Genomic DNA, 17,034 nt, shown 5'->3' on the forward strand with positions numbered 1-17,034 from the left:
AATGCGGAGGAGCTGGTCAGAGACCGGGCAGAGTAAACAGGATGCGGAGCAGGTCGGAACCCGAGCAGGGTAAACAGGATGCGGAGCAGAGTAAAGAACCCAGGCAGGGTAAACAGGATGCGGAGCAGAGTAAAGAACCCGGGCAGGGTAAACAGGATGCGGAGCTGAGTACAGAACCCGGGCAGGGTAAACAGGATACGGAGCAGGTCTGAGACCGGGCAGGATAAACAGGATACGGAGCAGGTCAGAGACCGGGCAGGGTAAACAAGATGTGGAGCAGGTCTGAACCAGGGCAGGGTAAACAGGATGCGGAGCAGGTCTGAACCAGGGCAGGGTAAACAGGATGCGGAGCAGGTCTGAGACCGGGCAGGATAAACAGGATACGGAGCAGGTCAGAGACCGGGCAGGGTAAACAAGATGTGGAGCAGGTCTGAACCAGGGCAGGGTAAACAGGATGTGGAGCAGGTCTGAGACCGGGCAGGGTAAACAGGATGCGGAGCTGAGTACAGAACCCGGGCAGGGTAAACAGGATGCGGAGCTGAGTACAGAACCCGGGCAGGGTAAACTGGATACGGAGCAGGTCTGAACCAGGGCAGGGTAAACAGGATGCGGAGCAGGTCAGAGTCCGGGCAGGGTAAACAGGATGCGGAGCTGAGTACAGAACCCGGGCAGGGTAAACAGGATGCGGAGCAGGTCTGAGACCGGGCAGGGTAAACAGGATGCGGAGCAGGTCTGAACCAGGGCAGGGTAAACAGGTTGCGGAGCAGGTCTGAACCAGGGCAGGGTAAACAGGATGCGGAGCAGGTCAGAGACCGGGCAGGGTAAACAGGATGCAGAGCTGAGTACAGAACCCGGGCAGGGTAAACAGGATGCGGAGCAGGTCTGAGACCGGGCAGGGTAAACAGGTTGCGGAGCAGGTCGGAACACAGGCAGGGTAAACAGGATGCGGAGCAGGTCGGAACACGGGCAGGTAAACAGGATGCGGAGCAGGTCAGAGCCCGGGCAGGGTTAACAGGATGCGGAGCAGGTCGGATCCCGGGCAGGGTAAACAGGATGCGGAGCTGAGTACAGAACCCGGGCAGGGTAAACAGGATGCGGAGCAGGTCTGAGACCGGGCAGGGTAAACAGGATGCGGAGCTGAGTACAGAACCCGGGCAGGGTAAACAGGATGCGGAGCAGGTCTGAGACCGGGCAGAGTAAACAGGATGCGGAGCAGGTCAGAACCTGGGCAGGGTAAACAGGATGCAGAGCAGGTCAGAACCTGGGCAGGGTAAACAGGATGCGGAGCAGGTCGGTAGCTGGGCAGGGTAAACAGGATGCAGAGCAGGTCAGAACCTGGGCAGGGTAAACAGGATGCAGAGCAGGTCAGAACCTGGGCAGGGTAAACAGGATGCGGAGCAGGTCGGTAGCTGGGCAGGGTAAACAGGATGCGGAGCAGGTCAGAACCTGGGCAGGGTAAACAGGATGCAGAGCAGGTCAGAACCTGGGCAGGGTAAACAGGATGCGGAGCAGGTCGGTAGCTGGGCAGGGTAAACAGGATGCGGAGCAGGTCAGAACCTGGGCAGGGTAAACAGGATGCAGAGCAGGTCAGAACCTGGGCAGGGTAAACAGGATGCGGAGCAGGTCTGAACCAGGGCAGGGTAAACAGGATGCGGAGCAGGTCGGAAGCTGGGCAGGGTAAACAGGATGCGGAGCAGGTCAGAACCTGGGCAGGGTAAACAGGATGCGGAGCAGGTCTGAACCAGGGCAGGGTAAACAGGATGCGGAGCAGGTCGGAAGCTGGGCAGGGTAAACAGGATGCGGAGCAGGTCAGAACCCGAGCAGGGTAAACAGGATGCGGAGCAGAGTAAAGAACCCGGGCAGGGTAAACAGGATGCGGAGCTGAGTACAGAACCCGGGCAGGGTAAACAGGATACGGAGCAGGTCTGAGACCGGGCAGGGTAAACAAGATGCGGAGCAGGTCTGAACCAGGGCAGGGTAAACAGGATGCGGAGCAGGTCTGAGACCGGGCAGGGTAAACAGGATACGGAGCAGGTCTGAGACCGGGCAGGGTAAACAAGATGTGGAGCAGGTCTGAACCAGGGCAGGGTAAACAGGATGCGGAGCAGGTCAGAGTCCGGGCAGGGTAAACAGGATGCGGAGCTGAGTACAGAACCCGGGCAGGGTAAACAGGATGCGGAGCAGGTCTGAGACCGGGCAGGGTAAACAGGATGCGGAGCAGGTCTGAACCAGGGCAGGGTAAACAGGATGCGGAGCAGAGTAAAGAACCCGGACAGGGTAAACAGAATGCGGAGGAGCTGGTCAGAGACCGGGCAGAGTAAACAGGATGCGGAGCAGGTCAGAACCTGGGCAGGGTAAACAGGATGCGGAGCAGGTCGGAAGCTGGGCAGGGTAAACAGGATACGGAGCAGAGTAATGAACCCAGGCAGGGTAAACAGGATGCGGAGCAGAGTAAAGAACCCAGGCAGGGTAAACAGGATGCGGAGCAGAGTAAAGAACCCGGGCAGGGTAAACAGGATGCGGAGCTGAGTACAGAACCCGGGCAGGGTAAACAGGATACGGAGCAGGTCTGAGACCGGGCAGGGTAAACAGGATACGGAGCAGGTCTGAGACCGGGCAGGGTAAACAAGATGTGGAGCAGGTCTGAACCAGGGCAGGGTAAACAGGATGCGGAGCAGGTCAGAGTCCGGGCAGGGTAAACAGGATGCGGAGCTGAGTACAGAACCCGGGCAGGGTAAACAGGATGCGGAGCAGGTCAGAGTCCGGGCAGGGTAAACAGGATGCGGAGCTGAGTACAGAACCCGGGCAGGGTAAACAGGATGCGGAGCAGGTCTGAGACCGGGCAGGGTAAACAGGATGCGGAGCAGGTCTGAACCAGGGCAGGGTAAACAGGTTGCGGAGCAGGTCTGAACCAGGGCAGGGTAAACAGGATGCGGAGCAGGTCAGAGACCGGGCAGGGTAAACAGGATGTGGAGCTGAGTACAGAACCCGGGCAGGGTAAACAGGATACGGAGCAGGTCTGAGACCGGGCAGGGTAAACAGGATGCGGAGCAGGTCGGAACACAGGCAGGGTAAACAGGATGCGGAGCAGGTCAGAGCCCGGGCAGGGTAAACAGGAGGCGGAGCAGGTCTGAACCAGGGCAGAGTAAACAAGATGCGGAGCAGGTCAGAGCCCGGGCAGGGTAAACAGGATACAGAGCAGGTCAGAGCCCGGGCAGGGTAAACAGGATACAGAGCAGGTCAGAGACCAGGCAGGGTAAACAAGATACGGAGCAGGTCAGAGCCCGGGCAGGTTAAACAGGATGCGGAGCAGAGTAAAGAACCCAGGCAGGGTAAACTGGATGCGGAGCAGGTCAGAACCCGGGCAGGGTAAACAGGATGTGGAGCAGGTCAGAACCCAGGCAGGGTAAACGGGATGCGGAGCAGGTCAGAACCCAGGCAGGGTAAACGGGATGCGGAGCAGGTCAGAACCCAGGCAGGGTAAACAGGATGCGGAGCAGGTCAGAACCCGGGCAGGGTAAACAGGATGTGGAGCAGGTCAGACCCCAGGCAGGGTAAACAGGATGTGGAGCAGGTCAGAATCCGGGCTGGGTAAACCGGATGCGGAGCAGAGTAAAGAACCCGGACAGGGTAAACAGAATGCGGAGGAGCTGGTCAGAGACCGGGCAGAGTAAACAGGATGCGGAGCAGGTCAGAACCTGGGCAGGGTAAACAAGATGCGGAGCAGGTCAGAACCCGGGCAGGGTAAACAGGATGCGGAGCAGGTCGGAAGCTGGGCTGGGTAAACAGGATACAGAGCAGATTACAGAGCTGGCAGAGAGCAGGATACAGCGCAAAAGAACCAACCACCTGGTCTCAGTCCCAAGGCCCTTATAAGCACCTGCAGCTGAATTGGCCACAGGTGTGCCTCCTTAAGCCAGAAGGATCCTAACTGGCTCAAGGCTGACGGGAGGGACAGCTGCAAGACCCAGAGTCCGCCGACTGGATAAAGACCCGGAACGTGGGCTCCGGTCCCCGATAACTTACCAACCACTAATCTAAGACTCACTGGTCTATAATTTCCTGGGCTATCCCTACTCCCTTTCTTGAATAAAGGAACAACATCTGTAACCCTCCAATCATCCAGAACCTCTCCCGTCCTCATTGATGATGCAAAGATCATCGCCAGAGGCTCAGCAATCTCCTCCCTTACTTTCCACGGTAGCCTGGGGTACATCTCTTCCGGTCTCGGTGACTTATCCAACTTGATGCTTTCCAAAAGCTCCAGCACATACTCTTCCTTAATATCTACATGCTCAAACTTTTCAGTCCACTGTAAGTCATCCCTACAATGGCCAAGATCCTTTTCTGTAGTGAATACTGAAGCAAAGTATTCATTAAGTGCCTCTGCCATCTCCTTTGGTTCCATACACACTTTTCCACTTTCACACTTTATTTTTCCTATTCTCTCACGTCTCATCCTCTTGCTCTTGATAGGCAGGGGAGGAGAAGTGGAGGGTAGGATGGAACCAGAATGGAGAATGGGAAAAGAGAGAAGGGGACGGAGGCAGAAATGAAAGGGAACCAGAGGAATGGATGTTTATGCATCAGGCTACCCAGAGAGAATATGAGATGTTGCACCTCCAACCTGAGAGAGACCTCATTGTGACAGTAGAGGAGGCCACGGACTGATATGTTGGGTTGGGAATGGGGATTGGAATTAAAGTGGTTGGCCACTGGGAAATCCTGCTTGTTGTGGATGGAGCCACAGTGTCCCTCTTACAGCAGCTGGTTGATACTTTTGCAAACGTTTAGCACTGGTAAAAGAGTAAACAATGGGTCTTCCTTTCAGCTGTTTTAACTGAACAAGCACAGTCTTATCAAATTTAAAAGTAGTATTTCGTATTGCGGAAGCTTGTAAAAAGACTTAGCACTGCCATGTGGGCAATACATCATTATTCAATGCAGGGAGTGATGTATTTCTGATTTGTACATTTATCAGCCACTTACTTCACTTTCGAAAAGACAATGTCAACGTCTGTTGAGGTGATGTTTTTGCCATCAACGATTTTGCAGTCTTTGCACAGCTTGGCCCAGTTTTTTCCAGTCATTTCATTGCCGGTTGCTTTGGTGTCTCCGTAGGCCGCGAACTTCTTAAATGACTCATGCAGCATTTGCATGTTCACTGCACCTCCCTCAGCCATCCTCCTGATAAATACAGAAAGAAATGAAACAGTCTACTGCAAAGCATACTGCCAGAAATGCACAAGGACATCCACTCTGTCAGATACCTCCTGGACCTAGTGAAGTGGCCATTGAGTGTGTGTTCATGGTCTTCTGCTGCTGCACCCATCCACTTCAAGGTTCAGTGTGTTGTGCATTCAGAGATGCTCTTCGACACACCACTGTTGGAACGTGTGGTTATTTGGGTTACAGTCACCTTCCTATCAGCGTGAACCAGTCTGACATCTCTCATTAGCATGTTTTCACACACAGAACTGACACTCATTGGCTGTTTTTAAATTGTAGAGACTGTTGTACATGAAAATCCCAAGAATTCAGTAGTTTCTGAGATACTCAGGCTACCCCATCTGGCACCAATGGTCAAAGTCACTTAAATCACATTTCTTCTCCATTCTGAAGCATGGTCTGTAGAACAACTGAACCTCTGGACCATGCTTGTATGCTTTTATGCAATGAGTTGCTGCCACATGATTGTCTAATTAGATATTTGCATTAATGAGCAGGTGTAGAGGCGAATCTGATAAAATGGCCACTGAGCATTGTGATGTGTGATGAGCAAACCAGGCTGAGATGGGGTCCAGAGTTGACCCCCCCCCCCCCCGTGAACTATGCTGCTAACGAGAGAGAGAGAAGAAGAGAGGAGAGGCATCCTGCTGCAGATGCTGAGAATGAGAGAGAGAGAGAATGATTTAGTATTATGGCTTCTTGGATAATTGTTGACTTTTGCTCCAAGGACACTTTTCCCTGCTTGTGTAGATTCCTGCTGAGACAGCAAGGCGGGACCAGGTGATGGACAGGATGGACGGCTGGCACCCAGTCAGGGGAGATAAAAAGCAAGTCTGCTGAGACACAAGCAGGCACAGCACGGGACACTGGAAGAGCATTGTGCACCCACGCGAAGGTGGGGGTTTGAAGGATCGATTCGGGGGAATCGATCAGAGGCTCACAGTGTGTGAAGGTAGACCGATGGGGGCTTGAGTGTGTGTCCACCCTCGCCTGGGTGACAGGCTCACCACTGAAGAATGGTCTGGCCTGGTACAGAGGGGTCACAGTCGGTGACCACAACAGGACAAGAAAGGCAATGGAAGGTTTGCCTGCAACTGTATCATACATATATCAACCTCTCCCTCTCCCTCCCTCTCCCTCTCCCCCCCTCTCTCTCTCTCTCTCCCCTCCCTCCTCTCTCTCTCGATACAACAGCAACTACCTCGACTTGAACTGAACTGAACTCTGCACCATCATAAGACTATTCAATAGAGTTTGGTTTGATTCCTATTTCCATACTTCTGTATATATCATTGCTAACCTCTTTTATATGTATATTTGCATTTTATAGTACTGTATTACTTTATTTACTAATAAACACTTTTAGTTACAGTACCACCAGACTCCAATGTATTATTCCATTTCTGTTGGTTTGGTAATCCGGTCACGGGGTACGTGACAGTGTAAAAAACTTATTTCACCGCCTTTCCAGTGACAAGTTGAATTTATTCAAGATCCGCAGAGTGTGAAGAGTTTGCTGTTCATTTGTCAGCAGGGAAGCATAGATCAGCTCAGTAGAAACGGAGAGAGGGTCAGACCCGGAGGACAGCACTAAAGAGAAGATCTCACCAGAACCCCAGCGGGGCAGTGGAGATCAGTCCTCGAGACTAGCAGGACAATAAGGGTTGGATCAGGAGATCACCAAGTCATTGATCGCTGCACTGGAGGTAAACTGTACCTTCATTATTTCTACCTTTCACCAACTGAGCTATTGAGAATAACCTAATAAATGCATCTTGGGAGGATAAGAACTAAAGCTTTTCTAAACAGAATGGATTGCAAACTGATGCAAGTTCAAACGTCACGGGGAGAGTAGATTTGAGCCTACTCCTCGTTTTACTGAGAGTCTGATTTCATTTATTGGATGAAACTCGATGTGATTCATGTTTGAACATATTTATTGCTCTGCTCAACAACAGCCAGTTTTCTAAGTGCAATCACTTGCTGGAAATTACTCTAAACTGGTAATCTCTTTTAATTGACACAACAGTGTGATGCTGTGCAGTGTCAGTGACCTGGGTTCATCGCTGCCGCTGTCTGCGAGGAGTTTCTACGTTCTCCCCATGACTGTGTGGCTCTCCTTGGCGTGCTCCAGTGAACTCCCACATACTGAAGAGGTAGTTAGTCACATGGTTGTAATTGGACAGCTCAGGGTCACTGGGCAGAAAGGGCCTGGTACCATGCCCTTCTCTAAATAAACAAAAATATTTAAAAATAAATAAAACTCGAGGGCCCTCAGTCTGGGCTGTACCTCTTCCATCTGTTTCTAACACGTGCACTGCTTCTCTCTACAAATTGTTGCTGGATCTCCAGAGTATTGCCAGCATTCCATGTCCAAATGGTTGAAGTAGCAGAATGGCCGGTATATATTTAACAACAGTACTCCCTAAGCTAACATGAATAACATAAGGATAGGACGTTCAGAAAGCATTGGCCATTTTATCTGCATTTAGCCTGCAAGCATTTTTGTCCCTCCAAGTATCATTTGCTTTCTAATGTACCAGGTATGTACATTTCGTAAGTGTGTACAGCACCCAGCAACAACTGCATGGTTACCGCTGCCAGTGAAATCACCCACCATCAACTGCATGCCCTCTGCTGCCAACAACATTGCCTGGCATCAACTGCATGCCCACTGCTGCCAATGTCTGTCCTAGTTTAAGAAGCAATGAATACACAGCACAGGAAACAGCCCCTTGGCCCAGCAAGGCTACACCAACCAGCAAGCACCTGCTCTCACCCCTTTTTAATCCTGCTCTCACCCCTTTTTAATCCTGCTCTCACCCCTTTTTAATCCTACTCTCACCCCCTTTTAATCCTGCGCTCACCCCTTTTTAATCCTGCTCTCACCCCTTTTTAATCCTGCGCTCACCCCTTTTTAATCCTGCGCTCACCCCTTTTTAATCCTGCTCTCACCCCTTTTTAATCCTGCTCTCACCCCTTTTTAATCCTGTGCTCACCCCTTTTTAATCCTGCTCTCACCCCTTTTTAATCCTGCTGTCACCCCTTTTTAATCCTGCTCTCACCCCTTTTTAATCCTGTGCTCACACCTTTTTAATCCTACTCTCACTCCTTTTTAATCCTGCTGTCACCCCTTTTTAATCCTGCTCTCACCCCTTTTTAATCCTGCGCTCACACCTTTTTAATCCTGCTCTCACCCCTTTTTAATCCTGCTCTCACCCCTTTTTAATCCTGCGCTCACACCTTTTTAATCCTGCTCTCACCCCTTTTTAATCCTGCTGTCACTCCTTTTTAATCTTGCTCTCACCCCTTTTTATTTCGTCACATTCCCATCAACCTGCTGCAGCTTCCACCACTCACTCACACACCAGGGGCAATTTGCAGTTGCCCATTGACCTGCTAACCTGCATGTGTTTGGGGAGTAGGAGGACATCCAAATGGTCATGGAGTGACTGTGAACTTCACAATTTAAACCACTTCTTATAATGCTGTTGATAGTGTAAGTACACAGCGGTATTGGTGTATTTATGCACACTTCACTTCATATCTCTACTTTAACTTCAGTTCTTTATATAATTCTTTATTCTAATCGTTGTTGAATGTTGGTTTTTGCTGCTTGTCATGCCAACATGCCACAGCAAATCCCTAACACATGTGAATGTGAAAGAGGAATAAAACTTGGTCCTTGATCCTAAAGGTCAGGTCTGAAGCAGAGCGGGGTCACCCCTCCTACCAGAACTGCTGTTCCTCTCCCCTTATCCATTTACAACATGAGCCATCAGCAGGGAAGGAGCCTGCACCACAACGGGCTGGAAAGGAGTGTTCTAACACCAGTCAGTGGGAGAAAATTTGGGCAGGATGGGTCACTGGTGCGGAAAGCTTCATCCAGATTTGCTTCCTGCATTCTGTCCTGGCAGTCCTTAACAGACATGCATTAAAGGTGAAACTCTACCTCCGTGTAGCTGTTGGAGGATCATAAATAGCAGTTGACTGATGTGCTCTGCAAGTTCAGAGAGTCTGCTGTAAATACTCTGGGCACAGAGTAATCACGGGTTCTCAGAAATGATGGGCTTTCTGGAGCCAGCAGCATTAGACTAGGTACATTCAGAGGGAAATCAGATAAGATTATGAGGAAGAATTGAACAGAGGAGGCAGATATGGTAACTGGAAAAAAGTTTCAAAGTGACCTTAAACACCACCCTGGATTGTTGACCCAGAGTGTCTTGTTCCCAGCTCATTCTCTCTGACAGGTTCAGATCCATTTCATTTACCTGCATCTAAAAACTCCAGCAAGTCTAACATTACTTCCTTTGCTACTGGTGATGTGGTTCAAGAATAATTAATGAGAAAAAAATAACCAAAAAGAATCAAATCAATTTCCCAGGCTGCAGATATTCCTCTCCCCCTCTCTCTCACTCTTCCTCCTTTTCTCCCTCCCTCCCTCTCGCACCCTCCATCCCTCCCTCTCTCATCGCTCGTTATCTGAGCAACACCAGGAAGGTGCAGAACTTTTCAAAGGCAGAGCAGCAGAGAGCTGGGTCCGGTTATGGGGAGAGAGGAACAGTATCAATGCTTCTGTTTCAAACCTTTGTGTCAGAACTCTCCTGATGAACGATCAATGATCCAAAACATTAACTCAGTGTCTTTCTTCACAGCTGCTGAGTATTTCCAATATTTTTTATTAATTGCACATTGTGTAATAAACAGTAAGATGGTATCATGTGTTTAAATATTACCCTTTCAGATATCTCAAAGCTTTTTTTATTCAGTAAAGTACATTTTAAGTCATAGGGTCAGACAGATTAGAAACAGGCATTTTGGCTCCACGAGATATTCCTATCTCTCATAGCCCCATCTGCTACATTTGGTTCTTCCAAAAGTTCCTTATCCTCATGATGTAACAATACAAGTGCCTTTCAATGTGTGGTTATTGGCCTAATCGAGGAGACAGAGTATCTAGTTATTTAAAGACAACCTTCCATAAATTTCAACGTGACAGTCTGTTTTTGAGATGCAGTTGAAAGATAAACATGGGTCCATGCAGCAGTAAAATAGTGCAGGGGTCTCCAAGGCCATGCTTTATATTCACTGCCAAGTACACCAATTCTGTTCACGTAATCTGTGCTCATACAGCACAGACCCCGGACAGTAATCGGTGACTGCCCAGACAGTAATTAGTGCTTGTAAGGCGCAGTCCCCAGATAGTAATCGGTGCTTGTTCAGCACAGCCCCCGGACAGTAATCAATTTGCCATTTCTTTGTCCATTCTTCTAATCTGTCCATGTCCTCTGTAGTCTCTCTACTTCCACAAAACTACCTGCCCCTCCACCTACCTTCATATCGTCTGCAAATTTTGGAACAAAACCATCAATTCCAACATCCAGTCATTGACATAAAACATAAATAGAATTGTTCCCAACACAGACCCCTGTGGAACACCTCTAGTCAATGGTAGCCAACCTGAAAAGACTCCCTTTATTTCCACTCTTTACCTCCAGCCAACCAGCCATTGCTTTATCCATGCTAGAATCTTTCCTGTATTACCATGGGCTAGTAGCTTGTTAGGCAGCCTCATGTGTGGCACCCTGTCAAAGGCCTTCTGAAAATCCAAGCACGCAAAATCAGCCAGTTCTCCTTTGTCTGTCCTGTTTGTTATTTCTTCAAAGAATTTCAACAGATTTGTCAGGCAAGATTTTCCCTTGAGGGAACCGTGCCAACTAGAGCCTGTTTTATCATGTGCCTCCCGGTACCCTGAGACCTCATCCTTAACAATCAACTCCAACATCTTCCCAGCCACTAAGGTCAGACTACGTAGCCTTTCTTCTGCCTTTCCACCTTCTTGAAGAGTTAAGTGACATTTATAATTTTCCGGTATTCTGTAACCATTCCAGAATCTAATGATTCTGGAAAGATCATTGCTAATACTGTTACGATTCAGCAACAATGAATATAGAATTGAGACAGGTTTTTGTAACCAATAAAACGTTTATTAAACACTGCTAAAAAATAAAACCCAAAAGTAAACAAACGACTAACTTAACCGGAAGTGAACTGCTATACAGTGGCTCGAACAGTTCTTAAAACGAGAAATGCGAATGCAGTTCTTAAAAGTAGTAAATGTAAAAGTCCAAATGATTTACACAGTCAGGAGAGATTTTTCTAGAAGTAACGAATTCCTCAATGTCACGATGTTATTGCTGATCCCAGCGGAAATATGCCTCGCTCGAAGGATTTACGATGAAGGAAGTAAAACGGCTGAAAGGCATTGACCTTTCCTTGGCGAAACCCTGCACCAGTCCTTTCTGCTCTTTAGCAGGGACTATCTTGGATTGCAGGTTATTAAATTCCTTCCAAATGAAGATTAAATACTGTTTTACCGCTGACAACACCAACTTTTCTCAATCCTTCAGCTTCCCGAACTTCGATAATTCTTCACTCTCCAACTGGACTCTAACTGGCGGTGATTTTCAGAACTGCCGGCACAATGATTCTTACAGTAGAAATTAAAACTCCACTTTAAAATGAAACTGCATCATGAAATCAAATACACAGCAGAACGGAGTCACTGACGAATTAAGCCATGAACTGATCTGTGTCACAGAGAGGCCTGCTCCTTTTATACCTGGTGAAACAGGCCATCTCATGACCTCTCACCGGCGGGAAAATTACATCACCCCAGCATCACAAGACTATTACATCGTGCCCAGCAGAGCCTCAATTACATCATGGTCACATGACAGTCACAAGGTACCCACGGGGTTATGTAACAATACCTCCACAATCTCTTCAGCCACCTCCATCAGAACCCTGGCCTGCACACCATCTCACCTACCTGACGTATCCACCTTCAGACCTTTCATTTTCCCAAGAACCTTCTCTCTAGTTCTGATAACTTCACACACTTCATGACCCCTGACACTTAGAACTTCCACCATACTCTTAGTGTCTTCCACAGTGAAGACTGATGAAAAATACTTATTCAGTTCCTCTGCCATTTTGTTGTCTCTCATTACTATCTCTCCAGCATCATTTTCCAGTGGTCTGATATCCAATCTCACCTCTCTTTTACACCTTATGGATCTAAAGAAACTGTTGGTATCCTCTTCAATATTATTGTTAGCTTACTTTCATATTCCACCTTTACTTTCTTAATGACGTTTTTAGCTGCCTTCTTTTGGTTTTTAAAAGCTTCCCAATCCTCTCGCTTTCCATTAATTTTTACTCTATTATTTGCCCTCTCTTTGGCTTTTATGTTGGCTTTGACTTCTCTTGTTAGCCACGGTTGTGTCATTTTTCCTTTAGAATACTTCTTCCTCTTTGGGACGTATATATCCTCTGCCTTCCGAACTGCTTCCGGAAATTCCAGCCATTGCTGCTCAGTCGTCATCCCTTCCAGTGTTCCCTTCCAATCAATTTTGGCCAACTCCTGTCTCATGCCTCTGTAATTCCCTTTACTCCACTGTAATACTGATACATCTGACTTCAGCTTTTCCCTCAAATTTCAGGGTGAGTTCGATCATATTATGATCACTTCCCCTCAGGGTTCTTTTACCTTAAGATCTCTAATCAATTCTGGTTCATGGCACAGCACACTACCCAGAATAACTAATTCCCTAGTGGGCTCCCCCATGAGCTGCTCTGAAACACCATCTCATAGGCTTCCTAGAAATTCCCCCTCTCTGAGTCCAGCACCAGCCTGATTTTCCCAATCTACCTGCATATTCAAATCCCTCATGTCTGTTGTGACATTTCCCTTTTAGCATGCATTTTCTATCTCCCATTGTAAATTGCAGACCACACCTGACCACTGTTTGGGGGTCTGTATACAACTCCCATCAGGATCGTTTTTTACCCTTGCAGTTCTTTAGCTCTATCCACAACGATTCAACACCCTTCCACCCGATGTCACCTCTTTCTAATGATTTGATTTCATGTTTTACAAACAGCAACGCCACCCCCTCTGTCTTCCTGCTTCTCCTTTTGATACAATGTGTATCCTTGGACATTAAGCTCCCAGTTATAATCGTCTTTCAGCCATAATTCAGTGTTGCCGACAACATCACACATCACTGTTACTGTGCTGCAAATTCAGCTACCTTATTCCGTGTACTGCAGGCATTCAAATATAACACCTTCAGTTCTGTATTCACCATTTTCTATTTTGTCTGCCTTTTACATTGGAACTCATCCTATTGACTGCAATCTTACCCTGTCAACAGCCTCTCCCCACGATACATTGCCGCTGTTTCTAAGCCCAGATACCTCATCTTCAGCACTATCATCCGCATTTCCTACGATACTTCTTGCATTGAAATATATGCAGCTCTGGATACCAGTCACACCAGGCTCAACCTTTTGATTCCTAACTTCGTCTGAGGTCTTATCAACATCTGCCTCCACAACCTCTCCACTAACTTCTGGCACTCTGGTTCCCATCCCCCTGCAACTCTAGTTTAAACCCCGTTGTACAGCATTAACAAACCTTCCCGCTAGGGTATTAGTCCCCCTTCAGTTCAAGTCCAAGTTGTCCCTTCTGTACAGGTCCCACCTTCCCTGGAAGAGAGTCCATTGATCCAAAATTGTGATGCCCTCCCTCCTACACAAATTAAACTATGTGATCTTCCTAGTTCAGGCCTCACGAGCATGTGGCATGGAAGCAATCCTGAGATCACAACACATCCATAAGAGGAGCACTCAACTCTCCTGCCTGGCATCTCTACTGTCCTAAATGAGCAGATATAAAGAAGGGAAGGAGAAAAATAACTGAACCTGGAGTTTTTCTTTGCTTTCTTTGACTGAGGCCTCTCTCTGCTGAAGCATCAAAGAATTATTACCTTAGTTATGATCAAAAGCATAATCTGTCATGATTTGGTTGCTGCTTGTGGCTCCTTTTAATATGGTCTCGTTTGTTGTATGACCTGGGGTCCACAGATCCCTTGCTTAATGACATAAAAAAGGTTGGGAACCTCTGTTGTATAACAACAGTGATGAGACGTTAAAAACACTCATGCTTAGCGATGTCCTGATTCTGGTGCAAACCAGAGGGAAGCAATTTCTTTTCATTGTGTTACACCATCACTTCACTAACTACAAACAACACTGGGGTCAAAGGACTGCGACCTGTGGGAATTGGGACACATTTCAGCAAATGTTGGTGGAAGTGTTACAATGCATGAAAAACTGAGACAATGGCACAAATCTTCGAAGGAAGAGATATGAAAAGATCAAACTCAGCATAAAATAATCTGAAACAGCAAAAAATAAGATTTGCTCTCAAATCTGAAAACAAATCAATGCTCCTTAATCTTTCTTTCTGTACAAACCCTACCTGATCTGGCTACAGTTAACGTATTAAATAAGGAGGAATTACTGCTCTCACCTTTGAGCTCTTTCTGTGTTGTCCTGATAATCTCTCCAATAAGTTCTGCTGTTCCCGTTCAGTTACAAAATGTTCCTCTAAAGTGAAGGGATGTTATTTTCTGTTTTTCCTGTAGCCGTAGCAACAAGCTGTGTAACATCAAGAGGGCGTGATAAAATAGCACAACACAAAGTGACCAGGTCATTAGTTACAGTTATAGTAGCAACAGCATTGTTTTGGTAGAATAGTAATTCAAAGGATTACACTTGATTTAAAGGACACGTATATACAGTATCATTGGAATCTTAACATAAAGGTCAGGTTAATGGACTGGTAATTTAGAGGCCTAAATCACTGATCTATAGACATTCAAATCTCATCACAGGAACTTTAATAATTTTATATTTAAACAAAAGATTGCACCAGTCATGAAACCACCAAATAGCTTCTTTATTCGCAATGTTATTCCTAATGTCTTTCGGGGAAAGAAATCTGCTAAGTTCGTGCAGTCTGACCCACAGCAGTGTGTACTGCCCACTTAGAAAAGCTAGATGTCGATCAATGAGCGTGGGCGTTAAATGTTGGCCTTGCCCGTGATGTCCAATATCCCAGGAATGAACTAACTGAAAGGGAACGATTGCTTGGTTTGGTTTAATGACATTTTATCCATCCCCTCCCCATGGCAATCAGAGCAATGGGATTTTATAAAAACCTGTCCAACTGAGTTATCGATTCATGAACCACAGCCTCTAATGCAGGATGATGTCATAAAAGAATATTAGAATCAAAACAAAAGAGAAAAAATATAATTTTATTATGACTTTTCCTTATTAACTTTATCGGCCGTAACAGTACAGAAGACTGCTCCCATAGACAGAACTGCGATGCCAACAAAGCAGAACTTGACAGTGAAAGCTGGGCAGCGGATTTCTTGCAAGTAGTCAGTGTGACCTACAGCTCCCTCCTGTTTGTCGGGGCTGGTTAAGGTAAATACTCCGGGGAGAGAAGCAGCAGATTACCACCTCAGAACCGGAGGGTTTCCCCTTCAGAAGGGGGCCTGAAGAGGAGGCTCCTCTTTGATTACGCACAGTGTGTGTGTCCAGTGCCTCTGCGTCAGAGGTCCCCAGGCAAGCAGCTGCTTTATAAGGTGCAGTCCTGCTCGTGGGCTTCTTGTTGTGTCACCATGGCCGAGTTCCATTTAGTCTGGGAAGATGAGCGTGTCTAATGGGGCCTTTTCCTTATTGCTCCACCAACCTGGGTCTGATCCTGACTTCTGTCGGAGTTTGCACACTCCCCCCACCCCCTGTGGGTTTCCTCCACATCGCTGGTTTCCTCCCACATCCCAAACATGTGAACATTGGCAGGCTGAATGCCTCACGTGCGCAGGTGAATCAGGGGGTCTGTGAGGGGAATCAAATAGAATCTATTTAATGTCAGTTTACTCTAAATGGGCGTGTGATGACTGGATTGAACAGCCTGATTGCACGCTGCAGGACTCGATACGTTGTCCAGAAAACGTGTAACATTGCCTTGACTTCAGACTTCCCATCCTTTTTTCCCAGTCCTGACGAAGGATCTCGGCCTGGAACGTCGACTGCTCACTCTTTTCTGCTGAGGCTGCCTGGCCCACTGAGCTCCTCCTGCATATTCTGTGTGTTCCTTGACTGTATGTTTTGCTGTCGGTGTCTGGGGGAATCACAAATGAGCAGAAGGATAATGTGACTTGACTATTTCTAATCTATATTAATGACTTAGATGAAAGACGAGTGTTTTGCAGCCAGATTTGCTGATGACACAAAGATATTTGAGGAAACCAGTAATGAGGAGCACAGAGTCTGCAAAACAACATAGGCAGATCAGCAAGTGGGTGAACAGGTGGGAGATGAAGTATAATGAGTGGAAATGTGAAATTATTAAAGTAAATAACAAGCAAACTCCTCCTCTTTTTTCTCCAGTCCTGCCAAAGGGTCTCAGCCTGAATTGTTGACTGTACTTTTTTCCATAGATGCTGCCTGGCCTGCTGAGTTCCTCCAACATTTTGTGTGTGTTGCCTGAATTTCTAGCATCTGCAGATTTTCTCTCAGTTGAGAGAAAAGATAATATTTGGGTTGAATGTCACATGGGAGGGGTTAGGATCTTGTGGACAGAATTCTCCTTGGAGTGACGGAGGATTAGAGGTGACCTGATAAAGATGTTGTAAAATGATGAGAAGCATTGGTTGTGTGGATAGCCTGAGGCTTTTTCCCAGGGCTGAAATGGCTAATGTGAGGGGGCAAAATCTTAAGGTGCTTGGAAATAGTTTTAGAGGGGATGTCAGGGGTAAGTTTTTCCACACAGAGAGTGGTGGGTGCACGGAATGCACTGCAGGCAATGGTGGAGGTGGATACAATAGGATCTTTTAGATAGGTACATGGAGATTAGAAAAATAAAGAGCTATGTGGTAGGGA

The 17,034-nt window shown here is 47.3% G+C and overlaps 1 protein-coding gene across 2 annotated transcripts in view; it reads right to left on the reverse strand.

Moving 5' to 3' along the window:
• Positions 1-14,728, reverse strand: part of LOC132406761 (tubulin polymerization-promoting protein family member 3-like) — a 56,623-nt gene extending 41,895 nt beyond the window's left edge. For both annotated transcript variants that reach the window (XM_059992705.1, XM_059992707.1), the window contains exons 1-2: positions 14,609-14,728; positions 4,990-5,187 (exon numbers count right to left, since the gene is read on the reverse strand). In XM_059992705.1, coding sequence (XP_059848688.1) covers positions 4,990-5,183 — 194 coding nt within the window. In that variant the 5' untranslated portion in view covers positions 5,184-5,187; positions 14,609-14,728. The remainder of the gene's footprint in view (positions 1-4,989; positions 5,188-14,608) is intronic.
• Positions 14,729-17,034: the final 2,306 nt, after the last annotated feature.

Source organism: Hypanus sabinus, chromosome 17 (assembly GCF_030144855.1).
Source record: "Hypanus sabinus isolate sHypSab1 chromosome 17, sHypSab1.hap1, whole genome shotgun sequence".
Classification (NCBI taxonomy): Eukaryota; Metazoa; Chordata; class Chondrichthyes; order Myliobatiformes; family Dasyatidae; genus Hypanus; species Hypanus sabinus.